This window comes from Cottoperca gobio, chromosome 24, assembly GCF_900634415.1.
Source record: "Cottoperca gobio chromosome 24, fCotGob3.1, whole genome shotgun sequence".
Taxonomy (NCBI): domain Eukaryota; kingdom Metazoa; phylum Chordata; class Actinopteri; order Perciformes; family Bovichtidae; genus Cottoperca; species Cottoperca gobio.
In genome coordinates, this window is record NC_041378.1 from 7,270,213 (window position 1) to 7,286,203 (window position 15,991).

Here is a 15,991-nt window from a genome sequence, read left to right on the forward strand (position 1 = left end):
TAAAGATAATATTTTAGAAATGGTGTTTTCCCAAAAAATGTTTTGTTTTTTTTAAGAAAATGACAGATTATGTATTTATTGACTAATTAATGTAAAAATACATTTAGGATAATTATAATGGTTGTGGAAGCTTGCAGCTGACTATCCGATGTGGAGTGTTAGACAGGTCATCAGTCCAAATCAACAAATGTAATTATGCGTGGAGACATTTCATCTATTTTATTGGAAAATCTTCAAAATAAACAAAAATGGCACAGCAGTATACAAATCTCAAAATGCATATAGCCAGTAGAAATACTGCAGTTCCCTCTGTGTAAATTACTTCTTTATTACTAGAAAATCATTGTGATAACTGGACAGGTGCTGGTCGATACACACAAGTGCTTCCTTTTGAAGAGAGGATCAACTAAGTGTGATTTGAACGTTGAGGCCCATCAAATATATATGTGTGTGTGTGTGTGTGTGTGTGTGTGTGTGTGTGTGTGTGTGTGTGCGTTTAGTTGCCAGTTATGGTGCGCAACATGCCAGTATGGGATATATATGATGGGAAACGCTGTGGGTCTTTACAAGAGCTTTGCATACATAGAACGCTCATTCAATGTGTATATAAATGAATATATTCAAGACATAGCTAAATGATAAATACATTATATAACCATGTTAGTGGCATTTCCAGACATAAAGAGAAATTACTATAAATTACTTTCAACCACAGTTATGTGTCGAACATTCTTGACTCCAATTAGAAAGTGAAAACCAACAAACATCGATCATGGTCACCAATTAAACTAAAAAAAGGCATTGGACAATATTACTTTGGGGGGGCGCGTGGGGAGGGGAAGTTGTCATTGAAATGTTTATTGTCTGAGAGAAACCTGGAGCAGTGAAGAGAGCTTTGGGCAGTCGGGCTGAGCAGCAGGCCAAGCAGAGCCATTTTTCTTTCAGGCTTGTCTGATTTTGGATGGGGTGTAGGTCTTGTCCACAGACTCGTCCTGTAGAAACATGTGCAGGCATCGTTCGTTCTGAGCTAGAGGATGACCTGCCACTCTGAAACACACAAGAGCAAAAGGCAAGGTTTGAAACCCGAGGGCCTGTTCAAAGACGAGGCTTGGTGACACGATGACACCGATGTACCTGCGGACACAAGGACACGCGTGAATGTGCAGAACAGGCAGAGATTGACGGGAGCATTGGACTAACTTTAAGGTAAGAAGTCTGGGAAAGATTCAGCATGAATGACCAAAGTGGAAAAAGAGTTTAGGAATCATTCGTTATGTGCTGGAAGTGAGACGTTAACATTTTCCGTGTTTAGGTGTAAACAGGTGTTTGAATACTGGAGGTTAAGAAAAGAAACCAGTGAGAAAACAAGTGACATTCGACAGGTGTACGGTTACCTATTTAAAACCTTAACTTCTGAAACTTTATTTCACCGATTAGCTAACAAAAATTAAACAACCATCGTCCAATGTGTACATGACCCTATAAAAACCATACTGCACAACATGTTGCTCTGATGCAAGTTCTTTATTTATGCTCAGGTTTGTCCTGTCATAAAGACAAAACACTGTAAAAAGAGAAAAAGTAAACAGTAGCCTATTCTGAATTTGGTAGCTGACAGTGTAGATATAGACGCTACAGCAGATGTCGGTTAGGACGCCCCCAGTTTGCAGCATTTAAGCAAAGCAATGTACTGCTGTGGATGGGGGCATCGGCAAAACATATTTTTAGCCTCCTAAAAGAAAGGGTCAGTTTACGTTACGCTACATTTAGAATATTTTCCCTGCTTTATCTTGGTCAGACAGCACTTTCCAACTGGGAACTGTAGCGGTTATCTCTGCTCTCTCTAAAGCCACCAGACTCCATTGACAAAAACAGCCATTTTACCTTGCAGAACCTGGGAGTTGTTGGTCTACCGCCGCTTGTTTTATCGTGTGACTTTTGTGAATACGAACTAACCAAAGTCACGCAATAGCACAATCAAACTCGCCGTGGTAGACCAGCAACTCCCGTGTTCTGCGAGGTAAATGGTTTTTTTACGTGGGTCTTTCTTTTAGGTGGCTAAAATGTGTTTTGCTGATGCACCCGTGTACAGCAGAACATTGCTTTGCTTTTGGTCGTAAATTCTGTCTGCCATCTACTGTAGGTAATACACTGACTATGGATAAGAACGTTACCTTTAATGGTGATAAAGATAAAACTCTGCCTGCATGATGAGTCATTGTGTCATAAATGAAGAGGCTCACTGACATTTTCTGAAGACATTTTATACGTACTGACTAGCAATACAGGGACAACTGTAGATTTCAGTAACACTTACAGCGACGACTATCACCGATTACCAAATCAGCCACATAATTACCGTGCATTTAATGCAACTGTTACACACATTGGTTTATAAATGTGGATGTGTGGTTGTGGTCACATGCTCTTATTACTTCATAGTAGCGATGCTTTTTTTTCCTCTCATCTCCAAGCCGGAAAACATAAAAAGAAAGAGAAACTTGAGGAGAAGGAAGACCCTTCAACCTTAGAGTAAAAGATACACAATATCCTTCTGTAAGAGCTCCAACAACCAGAAGATGATGCATAATGCCAGGTCAATGAAATCACACGTTTGGAGACGCAGGTTTGAACGTTTTCAAAAAAAAAAAAAAGGACAAAACTTAAAAAGGTACATTTAATTTTTCTCTAGGCTTTGGTGAATGTAGTTTCCCCACATCCATCTTCAATATTATCATCATAATCTCCACCAGGAGGTTATGTATTCGGTTCGGGTCTGCCTGTGAAGAACGAGAGCGTGCATATCTTCACATCTTCATATCTAACTGGGTGAAAGTTTTGTTTGTGCGTTTTATTTAGTTTCTAATGAGTTTGAATTAAGTTTGTTTTATGGTGAGTTACCAAGGCAATTAAGAGAAAGACAGAAACTTGTTATCAGAAGGTGTACGGTTTAATAAGGAAAATAAGTGTACGAAAATTTCCTTTCTTGTGAAACGTAGTGGACTCATCGCTCGGAACATCTGATCCGATCACCCCGATGATTACAAAGTGCTTTACATGAACTGAATACATCTGTTACACAGCATACACAGCAGTTAATTTAGATATAATCTGGATTATTTAAAAACCAATCCCGTTAATCCTGTATGTTTGGGATCGTGTTTTCCTCTGTTAAAGCCACGTTGACATCCCTGAATGTCCCTTCAGATGACCCAAAAGGAGCTTAACGAGAATGAGCCAGTGCACCTGAGACCCTAAACATCCCATTTTTTAAACAGTACATTTCTCAGAACAGATCGACATGATGACATTGTACGTATGCATGCATCTTAACCTCTAACAGGACATTTTTTAGACAAATTAAGCGACCCTGGTGGAGGCACTGCCTGCCCCCAACAAACCTATTTAATAGGTTTTGGAAATTGTGACTTTGACATTGAAGGACAAGGTGCAGCTGAAGCATGTTAAAATGTCATGGCCTTGCTTGCTTTTTGAAGTGGGGATGCAAGCCACTCTTCTTTACCTGAAGCATGAATTATGTTTGACTAGCCTAATCAAAAGCTGATGGTTATCTCCTCTCCTCGTTTCCTTTAATTTTATTTATTTAAATTACTGGTCTGCCTGTGAAGAACGAGAGCGTGTAGATCCTGCATATCTTCACATCTAACTGGGTTACTTAAGGTTTTATTTTGACCAAACCAGAGTTGAGGATAGTTTGAACAGTATAAAGACCGAACAAAGTTTTGTTTGTGCGTTTTATTTAGTTTCTAATGAGTTTGAATTAAGTTTGTTTTATGGTGAGTTACCAAGGCAATTAAGAGAAAGACAGAAACTTGTTATCAGAAGGTGTACGGTTTAATAAGGAAAATAAGTGTACGAAAATTTCCTTTCTTGTGAAACGTAGTGGACTCATCGCTCGGAACATCTGATCCGATCGCCCCGATGATTACAAAGTGCTTTACATGAACTGAATACAAAAACACAGCAGTTAATTTAGATATAATCTGGATTATTTAAAAACCAATCCTGTTAAAATACTGTGTTTGGGACCGTGTTTTCCTCTGTTAAAGCCACGTTGACATCCCTGAATGTCCCTTCAGATGACCCAAAAGGAGCTAAAGGCCCTGTCACACATATCCGTATGGCAGAAACGTATGGTGGCACATACGAAAATTTGTCAGAGTCCAAATACGTCCAACTTTTCATCGGATCGGAAAAGTGAACATATACAGATACGCATGTCTAACCTATTGATAGAGTATTACTTATACAAGATGTATCAGACGAATGCCCAATGAATGCATAACGTATACAAAAATATGGCGTATACAAAATATCGGCAACACGCTGGTGTACGTTGATATAAGGTAAGGTATAAGTAGTATTTGTTAAGAGCTCACTGTGTTACGCTGGGGTGCGTTGTTGAACGCTGATGTTTTGCGCATGTTCAAAATTACCGGACGTAGCCGACGTGTGCTTCATAAGATATACAGATGTTACGTTACGTTGGACATACGTGAATACTGAATACGTACGTGAATATTTACCTACATAAATATAGTACGTGAATACTTACCTACGTAAATACCTACGTGAATACTTACCTACGTGAATACTTACCTATGTAAATACCTACGTGAATACTTACCTATGTAAATATAGTACGTGAATACCTACGTGACTACGTTAGAGGTACGTTAGATATAGGCTACGTCGGCTGACGGTGAATCCTACAGCCAATGTATTGATAACGAGTGGATAACCTATTCCTACCCGATGTTAAGATTATGCCTGACGACGGAGTAACTTATTAAAAGTGTTTCTACAGTACAGCTAGCGTTCAGCATGTTAGCCGTTCTCCAGCATCAGCATGACGTGAACCAGATGGCACTTTTCCAGCTCCGTTGGCCAGACGCTCTGATACGTTTTAAATAAGTAAGTGATACGCTATCAATGTTTGACATACGTATAATAATTTGTTATGTATTCGTTATGTATACGTCAGCTACAACACCGCTGTGGAAAAGTTGGACTCTGACAAACTTTTAGCTAATTTTCATATACGCCGGCATGTTTCTGTCATACGGATATTAACGAGAATGAGCCAGTGCACCTGAGACCCTAAAAACATCCCATTTTTTAAACAGTCAATTTCTCAGAACAGATCAACATGATGACATTGTACGTATGCATGCATCTTAACCTCTAACAGGACATTTTTTAGACAAATTAAGCGACCCGGTGGAGGCACTGCCTGCCCCCCAGCAAACCTATTTAATAGGTTTTGGAAATTGTGACTTTGACATTGGAGGACAAGGTGCAGCTGAAGCATGTTAAAATGTCATGGCCTTGCTTGCTTTTTGAAGTGGGGATGCAAGCCACTCTTCTTTACCTGAAGCATGAATTATGTTTGACTAGCCTAATCAAAAGCTGATGGTTATCTCCTCTCCTCCCTCTCACTTGTTTCACAGCGACAATCATGTTTAGCATTCCAAAAGATTTCCTCTTCACAATGCTCTCAATCACAGATTAAACAATGCTGCCAGCCACATCGGCCAGTATTAAGTCTGAACAATGATATGATCAACAGCAGTGTTTCATTCATAGGAAGCAAAAGGGGGAAACAATCTCAATTACCAACACATTCATCTTCTTTAAAAAAAAAAACCCAACATATTTATGGATTTAAATTTACCCAACTGTTTTTGAGCTCTTAATATTCCAAAAGGAAACATTGATGCATTTGCACATGAAACAAAGATAATGGCGAAGTCTGCAATCAAAGCAAATCATTACAATCACACTGTAACTTATATTGTTCCGCAGCTGAAAACGAGGACATGCTAGATCAAAAATAAGCAGAGGTGCACACACGATCCCACGGAACAACGCGCTGTAATTTGAGCTGCAATTATCATAAATTACACATCAACAATAAAAACAAATGTAAGAAAAAAATATGTTGTGGGGGTGCACACTTGAGTCCTCTTTGGTTGTTCTTGTCCTTTGCGAGGTAATTATAAAAGAGAATTAGGAGGACAGTGAGGAAAAAGACCCGTCTGTCTCGGCGGGTTCAGTTTGTTAACAATATGAGGAGAAGTGAAAAAGTTGAATCTACTTATTGCACAAAGTGTTTTATTGTTCTTAAGAGTTCAAATAATACCCCGCTAAAGGCAGGAGCTGGAAACAACTGTGACCACAGAGAAAAAGTTGTAAAGAATAAATAGTTTTAACCTCACGGCAAGATAGTGAAAGAAGGAAGAGGAAGACTGAGGAGACGTGGAAAGCCTTACTTGTTGAGAAACTGCTCCAGAGCATGTCTCCGCTCCTCGATGAAAGAGTCATCAAATATCCCGTCATCCCCTCGGAACGGAAGCTGCCGGAAAAGAGCTTTTCCTGGAAGAGGCGGCACGACCACCTGCGATAAAAGAGCACCCGCAGATAATCATACAGCAGCATATACGACTTAATAATGAAGATTGTAGTGCTTAAAGCTTGGGTAGGTTATATGGGGAAACCAGCAGTGTTGCAAACTCTTTTCCAATAAAAGTAGCTGGCAGCACTAGCTCCAAAAGTCGAAAAATTTAGGCCTCCCTCCAAAGCCCCTCCCACAAAAGTATCAGAATGAACGTAAACAACGAACATGGCTATTGTTAGTACCGACAGTTGTCAAACTAGCAGCTTGTGGAAGACTCTGGTGACGTGCAATGAGTGCACGGGCAGAGTGTGCGCAAGATAGGCTGGCAGAACACAAGGTAGACGGGTTAGGTAGGCAGGCAGGTCGCAAGTCCAATCATTTTATTCAGGCCGAATGAAATGATTGGACGGACTTATTACAGTCCTGCGACAGCCACAGATACCAGATTTTTATTTTGTCAGAGCTGTTATTGATTGCTGTCGGAGAAGAACGCGTACATCGTGATCTGGTGAGAACATTTAGCCATTTCTGAGGCTCTAAACCAGATAGTTTACAGTCTTCAATAACAGCAGAAAGACCACATTCAGGTCTTCTTTAACAAACTGCAAAGCTTCAAAATATCTTTGAACAACTTTCTCTCAAATACAAAAACATTGCAGATGTGATCATTGGTGTGTGCTGATTTGATAAGCAAAGTACTCAAGAGCCTTTGTGTCGAGTTCACCTCAATGGCTCACCTTGCTTTCCCTCTCCAGCTCCGATCTGAGCCACTCAAAGTCGCTGTACCGCCTCCGTACACTAGACTCCTTCAGCTTGAAGATGGGCAGGTTGGTCTGTGGATACAAACAAACACACGGCAAACTGCGTCACCTTGATATAAAGAGGAATTTTCCTTAAACCTGCAGATGGAAGAATGATTTATTTTCTTTTTTTAAAGTACATAGATTGTCTTCCTTTCTGTGAACCCATTTTTAGCCAGTGCTTTAAATCCAAGTCAGCAACATAAAGTGTGTGTCAACGCTTTTTTTTCAAATCTATTGTAGTGCATGTATGACCTCAATTGTTAGGGCTTAACTATTGAAACGTGAAACGTGCCTATCCCAATTTGCAGTCTTTAAATCCCTTTTTTGTCTGACCGAAAGTCTAAACCCAAATATATTTAATTCACAATGGTATGACGAAGTGAAAAGTGGCAAATCCTCACATTTAAAAAGCTGAAACCAAACACTTTAGCATTAACAAAATTGCCGCTGATCATTATGTTTGTTGACCAATATTAAATCGATTGGTCAAAGCTGATAGTTAGTCCATTAATCATAGAGGTAGGTATAGATGGTGTAGGTTCTTGTCACACTTAATGGCAATGTATTCTTGAGGCCTGATGGGTTTTTAATGCAAGCGATCGCCGATCATGCACAACATGATGTGTTGATATAATAAAATAATTGATACTCTCTACGATGAACAATCAATCAGTAACTATTTTGCTAATCGATTTATCATTTGCGGTTTTTTTTCCCCAGCAAAAATGCCAAACATAACATAAATTGTTCCCAGCTTCTTAATTGTGATGTTGAGTAAACTGAATGTTTTGGTTTTAGACTGTTTCGACTAAAAAACTGGTTGGACAAAACTTGGATGTAATTAGTCTCAGCGCCAATAAAGTTCCCCTGAGACCTGACACCAGTAATATCTTAGTATTGTTGCTGGTTACGTGTGGGTTAAAAACCTTGGGCAAGACTTAAAACAGTGCTTAAAAAGGTTAAAATTAAATATTTTTGAGATGCCCCAATATAGCCTTTTATAAGAAATGACCAACCAATTAGGGGGTTTTAATTTGTGTGGTAAAAATATCTGTCTGTCATTCGGTTTTCATGACAACCACTCATGCGATCAGCTTCACACTCGGCGTATTACATATTTATTACCTCCACCATTATGTTTTTGGGTTCGATTTGTTTGTCTGTCAGCAGGATAATCGAAAAACTACTGGCCGGAAACGTTTGTTCCCCGACACACTGGTACAGCTTAACATTAATAACTGTTAATAATATATTAACTATATTATATTAAATATATATTTAAATATATTTACTATATTAAATTAAATATATATTTAAATATATTTATTATATTAAATATATATATATATTAAAAACAAATATATATTAAATATATATATATATATTAAAAAATTATATATATTAATTAAATAACTAGAAATCAGGAGAGAACTTGAAGAAAAAGACGGAGTGAAAGGTTTTATTGCATTGGGTTTGGGGCGTAGCCTTGTGTCATCTACTCTGACTTTAATTAAAAGTAGTAAAAGAGGAGAAAAAAAAACAAAGCCTCCTTCAAATTGAACCAAACTGAAAAGAAAAATGGAAAGTTCACTCATGTTTTCACCAAGGTCCATCATTTTGCCATTTTTGTGTGTGTTTTGTACGGCAAAGCGCGGATGTGTGCGTAATTTTTGTTGCAGTTGACAAGCACTTGAGAGTGAATTTCATATTAAAAAAGGGAGATGTTTCGACATTGACGGAACATTGAGCAAACGGCAAATTACAGCACAATGCCAAACCTCTTCACTAGTCCTGACAGCACATGGCCATCCCGTGACAATGTACAAACAAGGAGGGAGTGAATGAGCATTTCATTGACAGGCCACAATCACAGAAGGTCAGAACTCATGGAAGTAGGAATCACAAGAGTAAAGCAATTGAGCAAGTAGGTGCAGCATGAATACAGTGTGAGCTGCTACACTGATCGATGAGCAGACGACTGAGCAGTAAAGGGGATGCAGAGTTAACTAGAAGGCTGAGTAAATGGCTGAGCAAAAGAGAAAGGGAGGGGGTTTACGTGGTCATACAGGAAGAGCAGAAAAAATGGAGGGGTTGGGAGCTTCATCTGGTCTGTGCAGGACTAATTGAGGAGGAGGGAAAGCAGGAGTGGTCTTTTCGGTCTCATGGTCTCTTCCTTTCAGACATTTTCCTCTTTATTTCCCTTGCTCTGCGATAATAAGTCAGATTTTCTGCCCTTGAGACTCCTATTGTGGTGTTTCAATGGGGGAAATGCAGGCATTAGTTCTTCCCTCTTTTCTCTGTCCTCTCTTCAGTCAAAAATGATGGATCCTTGAAAAGAGCAAACTCATTTGATAAAATTTTGATAATGACAACTAATGCTGCCTGTCAACCTGACTGATTTCATATTAAGACTGTAAAACAAATGATACCTAGGGACATGATGATTGAAAGAGGATACGCACTATCCACTCAGCTGCCAGTTTATTACATGTACCGAGCTAAAACTAATGCAGTGTAATACAACAGTCCTGTAATTGTACTGTGTTGTTGCGGTGTGCTGTTGATGTGTACGCCTACGATCCAAGAGAGAAAAAACATGGAGCAACATTTTTGCATAAGCACTATAATGCCAGGATGAGATTACAAATTAACTTAAGGGGACAGTTTTATCTCTATCCTTGGTCAGTACCAATGTTTTACACAAAATATCTGAACTCTTTTCGACAAAATGCAAAAAGAACCTCAAACTTCCTCAATTCTTTTCACAATTGAGGAAGTTTGATACAGTTTTTCTGTTTTCATACGACGGACTAATGACTTCAAAATGTGCATAAGAAAACGTTTATTGGACACGAAGCTTCTGACCGAGAAAGAGAGTTTTAAGAGTGTGTTTTAGAGAGAAACTTCCAATACTGTAAATTAAGGGTAGTTCACCTTTCAGAACTCCTAGTATTTTCTTTTCTTGGGCTTTGCATCTTTGTGATTTGGCATCTGATAAGTTACATTATCCTCGTGTGTGTGATGCCACCCGATTTCAAAATATGTTAAGGTTTTCAAACTTTTAGTTAATTAAGCCATAACTTAACTTAGCTTTTTCACTCTCACACCCATGGCACCAGTTTTGTTTTTTTAACCACTACCAGTAGCCTCGCAGCTATTCTCTAGACAAACAAACCATTTTTGTATCCGGTATCTTTCTGTGACCTTTGTGGTGCATGCACACTCCCTCATTCCCACTGTGTATTTAAGTGACTCACCAGCCCTGAAAACTTCCCTTTCCCACTTATTTCAAGTTCTCTCCAGGTGAAGTCGTCAATGAGCCCCTCACTCCTCCTCTTTCTCAGGTCACAGGAGAAGTGGATTATCTTAGCTCTATCACCCCAGTGCTCTGGCATTAACTCCACTCTCACCGTGGTCTGTCCCCGCTGCGTCATGTTACCTCACAGCATGGAGCGCCGCAAAGTTAATCCCCACCACAACAGATCACAGTTACAGGTAATCTGCCACCGCCGTGACTCTAATCCCATCATGTGCACACAGAAAACACTTAACCACGCGCGAGCACAGACTGGCGTACATGAAGCATGCACGCACGCACAGGTGTTAAGTATGAGGTTTGACCAGTCACACAGTTAACAATGTAAATATAATAGCCCGAGGCATCACACACACACACAGTCGAACCCGGAGTACTCGTCTCAACAACAATGAAGCTAGCAGTGAGAGTGTAAGGAAAGAAAGTCACCTGGCCATTCAATCCATTCGCCCTCTCAAACCTGATGATTAAGAGATTGGCCTTGCAGGACAAGGGGAGGAACGAAAGTGACAGAACTGAAAAATGACACACACACACACACACACACACACACACACACGATAAGGTTTCCCTGGCCTCTGTTCTCTTCACGGCTGGTTAGAGGTGAGGGCCTGTGTGTCTCAACTTACTGGCCCCAGCAGTGATTGGGAGGCGGGACCAGCCCACACCCAGCTGGGTCTTAGCATTTCGTTGATAGTCTAAAAAAAGGCACACTTTGCCTCTCTCTTTATCAGACATTTAAGCTGACATAATAAAACATGAGAAAAAAATGTAACTTTCAAACTTAGAAAAACACAAATAAGGAATTAATGGTTATATTAAAAGCAGGTTTAAAAGAGAAAATGCTGTTTCAAAAGACCATAAAGTTAGATGTAGTTCCTTCAAAGTAAACCTCCTAGCTTCACGTTCCATTGTGAGTGTCTAAGGTGCAATCCACGCTCCATAGGAAGAGAATGTGATTCATAATGTGTGGGACACAATACCTTAGGCTCATTGAAAATGGGTTGAAAAGAGGCAGAACCCTTAAAAACAGCGAGGCAGAGAAAGAGCGAGAGTGGGGACAAAGATCACTCATCTCCTGAGAGAATAGTTCAAGGCCGCCATGCATTAGCTTTTAGCAGGATGGATTAAGTCAAGTTTGAGAGTGTGCATCCTAAACCTCCCCCATGCCCCCTTCTTACCCCTCACATATACTCTCCTTTCAGAATAATAGCATAAAAAATAGCAACATAATACCATCTCATTGCATCATATTCCAAAGTGGGGGAAAAAAAGACAGGGAACAAAAGCGTTGGGGCTATGGGTCTTTCGCTCTCGCCTCTCCATGTACTCTCTCACTCGTTCGCCGGCCCCTGCGGCCTGACAGCCTACCCTCTCTCCGACTCGCCTAGCTGGCAAAAAGCTGCTTTGTTGCCATAGTATCAACTCCCACTTTTGATACTGTCATTTCAAGTAGGATATGGTAGCCTTGATACAATATGTTCCCTATTTCCATTAAAATAGTTGTCGAAGAGGATGCTGTAGACTTTGGATTACACTTGACTGTGCCTGACAAGCACCCCCCCGACACACACACCCACTCCCCATCTCTCCCCATTTTATTAATGACCAAAGGCCCCCGCCCCATAGCCCAAATGGAAAAAGAGAAAGAAAGAGAGGGAGAAGCTATGAGAGTAGAGGAGGGGTAGAAGACCGAGTGAGAGCGAGCGACACAGCTATAAGAGGCCTTTTATGTACTCCTATCCATAAACAAAGTGAGATCCCAAAGTTCGCTACCCTGAATGCACTCTCTGGATGAGATGGGAACCAACTAAAGACAAGAAATTTTACTAATACCCAACAGCTCCTTCTCCCCCCTCACAGACCCCAACTCTCTGTTTGCTGAGGGTACAAAAAAATACACTATGCTGCTTAAGGGGCTCCTCTCAAACCAGCAACAAAAAAACATTAAGGCGATATGATAGGACTCAGAATAACATGAAAAACATGTGCAGAGGCAGAAAAGGAACCAAACCTACCAGCTTCCTGTGGTCTATAAGCCATTTAAGAAACTACGCTTAAAACGAAGGGATTTAGGTGAGAACAAAAATCCATTGTTTCAACTCGACCCTGGACATTATAAGTCTGCTCAGGCAAAATGAGATATCCGCCTCTTTTCACTATGAACTTAGCTTCCACCTCTTTAAAAAAATAAATAAAATAACTGACTGAAAGAAGTAGATTGATCCCATTGATTTTGAACACCAAATGCAGGCATGGACGTCAACAAGTGACATCCTGCGTCACAGCCGCTGCGACCAGTTTCTCACACAACCAAATCTTTATACGGTTTGTTTCACCACTAACTTGAACATTCAGACACTGCCAATGAGTCACAAGCCAAATGACATTTATTTAAATATAGTCAGGGTAAACTTTACAATGTCGTCGAATGAATAAGCCCTCGCTCTGGTGTTTATGCTATACATTAAACCATATATAGTCATCAAAGGGAATTCAGTATCACAGTATGAACGAGGCAACTGACTGCACACAGCTGGGAGTGAAATAGGATAAGTGGGCAATGTGATGAAGGCTGATGCGGGGGTGGCTTTCTGCCCTCCTATGGGTGGGGGGCGGGGGGTAAGGATGGGGAATAAATGCTCCAGCTCCCCCACACCCTGGCCTGTTTCATTCTTCTCTTCTCTCAATGAGGGGATTAGGTAGACTCTCTCAGTGCGGCCACAAGGGCTCTCTCGATTTCGGGGTGGATAGCAGGACAGTGGTGAGAACAGGAGACAAGAGAAGAAGTTATAAACAGAAACTGTCTAGCAAAGTGAGATGATAGAATTAACGTACTTCTAAATATTATAAGCAAGATAAAAAACTAAAGAGAGCTGAGCGTAGGCCGTGCATTCCAGGCCGAGGCATTGTGGCTAACACTCTTAACATGCTGGAGATGGAGTAAAATGCTTCTAAAGAAAGCTGAAGAAAGGAAAAGGAGAGAAGTAAAGCAAAGTTGACACCACGTTTGTTGAGTAGCGAGGGATGCGCCGCTTCTTCTGTGGTCTTATGCAAAGCAGGGTCACACAAGGCTATGAGGTGCACAATAATGCTGATTACACGCATATGCTAATTATTACACGCTAATCAAGTACAGTAGCCTTATATTCAACGCTAATGCCTGGAGACGGCTTCTCTTCCCTTAACCCATTTCTTAAGGCAAAGGGAAACTATAAATACTTTAGGGCTGCTCACCAATCTAAATACTCCAGGCCACTAACTACTGGGGTGTCAGTCAACTGAAATGACAATTTAAAAGATAAGCGATGAGGCAATCAGATGAGACGAGTGACTGCCTGATAATTTCAGACTCTCAATACAGCCTGCGCATTAAAAGAGAATACAGCAGAGTCCTGGAATTGCTCAATTTATGCAGAATTGTATGTGGTGACAGACATGATAAAAAATGAAATGCGCAAATGTACTTGAAAAAAGTTTTTGTCAAATCCCATAAATGGTGCCATCACTTTCTCTTATGCGTGTGTCATAATGGATAAAGAAGAGTATAGCTGATCATAATGTAAGTGAGAACTAGAACAATGCCTAATTTAAGCTCGACAAATCATTCTTGGAAATAGCAGGTGAAATAAAAAAACTCAGCACATGGAGTTTGCAGAGTAGTCATTGAACTGGAGATAGATGTTCAAATGTTTTGTTCTGAGCACCTCTAGGGTTTTTTGTACATGTTTGCCACGTTTGAACATTTACAGTTCAATGACAAACTTTGCAAATTCCCATCTGCTAATAAAGTGGGATATGGTTGAAAGCTCTAAAACATGTGGGTAAATTGACCTACAGGTACTTTTTGTCAATAATTTAGTATGATCATTTTCTGCTATTTGTTAAAGTGCAGTCCTAGCATTGTTGAAAAGTGGTCTAAAATCATTTAAGCTGACTCAGCTGTGACTTAGAAGCTGGGTGCGTCTGTGACAGAGGAAAATACACGGGACAGGATCTGTGTTTTGCAATAGCTAGGATTTTCTAACAGTTATTCTCCTCACTGATTACTCAACCCCACATTTCTGGATAGTGTAAACCAATAGTTACACTCTAACATGTCCCACTTCACTTTAGATAAAACATATTACAAGTTTATTTACACAAGCATGTAGACCAACTACAATAGTTTACCAATAGATGGAAGGAATGTCCCGAAGAAGAAAAGCATTTGTTCTACTATACAAGTTATTCAGTAGAGTAGGAGGAAGGAAATGTGTTGAGGGGGGTGGGAGCGACTGGAAAAGATCAGGCTGCACGTTGCATCCTGTCTCCAGTTCCAAAGAAGCTGACTTGCTTAGTTATGTTCCCCTTTGGCCCGTTACTGCAGTACTCTTGAGGAAAAATTTGTAAAGTCAAGACAAAGTTAGCATTTGTTTTAAACAACCAACATTCCCACTAAAGTAATATTAGTATGATGTGTATATGGTAGGAGAGAGCTGAGCATTTGGTTGTACATGCCTTTTAGTTTGGTCATTAAAAACCAATTCTGTTATCTATTCTTTGCAGTCAGCACATGGGGTGTGGCTGGAGTTCAACTCTGAACTGTCAGGGAGGGTTTCACTTTTAGGAGGAGTTATTTTATCATCGTTTATTCAGCTTGCATAACTGTTATGTGAAGACTTGTGTGAATTGGTAAAACAGCTGAACTGTCACTCCACTGAGGAAAAACACTTAAGGCTAATGTAAACAAATTCCATTTGTAAGCAGAGCCACAGCTACATGTCTGTTACCAGTTAAGCAAACATTAGGAGGTTCAATGTACTTGTTAACATTGTTGTTCAAATCTCTAGATTACTTATTAACAAACATATATTCAAATAACTTCGACTCAAAGCTAACATCAGTAACTAACGTTGACTCGTGAGTTTACTGTCAAATAGCTAACCAGTGTTAGCTAGTTTAACGAGCGTTACTAGCCTGCTAGCTAGCGTTAGCTAACTGGTTTGGCATATAACGCCTCATATGTAGTCATTCACACAAATACATATTGACTATGTTATTGTATGCGCATCGTTTTGACTCTGGCGACCCTGATGTCAAGAAGTCTAAACTTTCTTTGGCGACAGGAAAGACGTTAGATACCTCAGGCAGCTAGCTTAAAAGCTAACGTCATTAGCAGCTGTTAATGCAGGCTCACCTTAAGTCTGATTTCATACGTGGTATATCTGGTCCTGGCAACCCCGATGGTCTCAGGGTTGCTCACATCAATCTCTAGAAAATTACTTGGAGGTCCATAAGCATCATTTAAGTTCTGAGGCTTAGAGAAGAGCCTTCTTGTGTCAGCTATGGTATCAGCCATTTCTCCCCTGTCCTTCTAGCAGCTAGTGATAGTGACAAGTTAGCTAGAATACAAATACTTACATTCCGTTGCTAGCCTTCAAAATAAAACATTTGGTGGTTGTTGTGTGCTCG

The 15,991-nt window shown here is 40.1% G+C and overlaps 1 protein-coding gene across 1 annotated transcript; it reads right to left on the bottom strand.

Moving 5' to 3' along the window:
* Positions 1 to 204: 204 nt before the first annotated feature.
* On the bottom strand, positions 205 to 15,911 carry snx3 (sorting nexin 3). The gene is made up of 4 exons (XM_029462916.1): positions 15,717 to 15,911; positions 7,156 to 7,251; positions 6,294 to 6,418; positions 205 to 1,047 (listed from the first exon to the last, which is right to left on the bottom strand). The coding sequence occupies exons 1-4, from the start codon at positions 15,876 to 15,878 to the stop codon at positions 942 to 944; spliced, it is 489 nt and encodes a 162-aa protein (XP_029318776.1). The 5' UTR covers positions 15,879 to 15,911; the 3' UTR covers positions 205 to 941.
* Between the last annotated feature and the right edge of the window lie 80 nt (positions 15,912 to 15,991).

Excerpts from the sequence above, each read along its gene's own strand:
- snx3 (XM_029462916.1), bottom strand. The coding sequence starts at position 15,878 with ATGGCTGATACCATAGCTGACACAAGAAGGCTCTTCTCTAAGCCTCAG. Across the intron at positions 6,419-7,155 it reads AGCTGGAGAGGGAAAGCAAG|GTGGTCGTGCCGCCTCTTCC; the intron begins GTGAGCCATTGA and ends CTTTTATCGCAG. Across the intron at positions 1,048-6,293 it reads CTGGAGCAGTTTCTCAACAA|AGTGGCAGGTCATCCTCTAG; the intron begins GTAAGGCTTTCC and ends TGTGTGTTTCAG.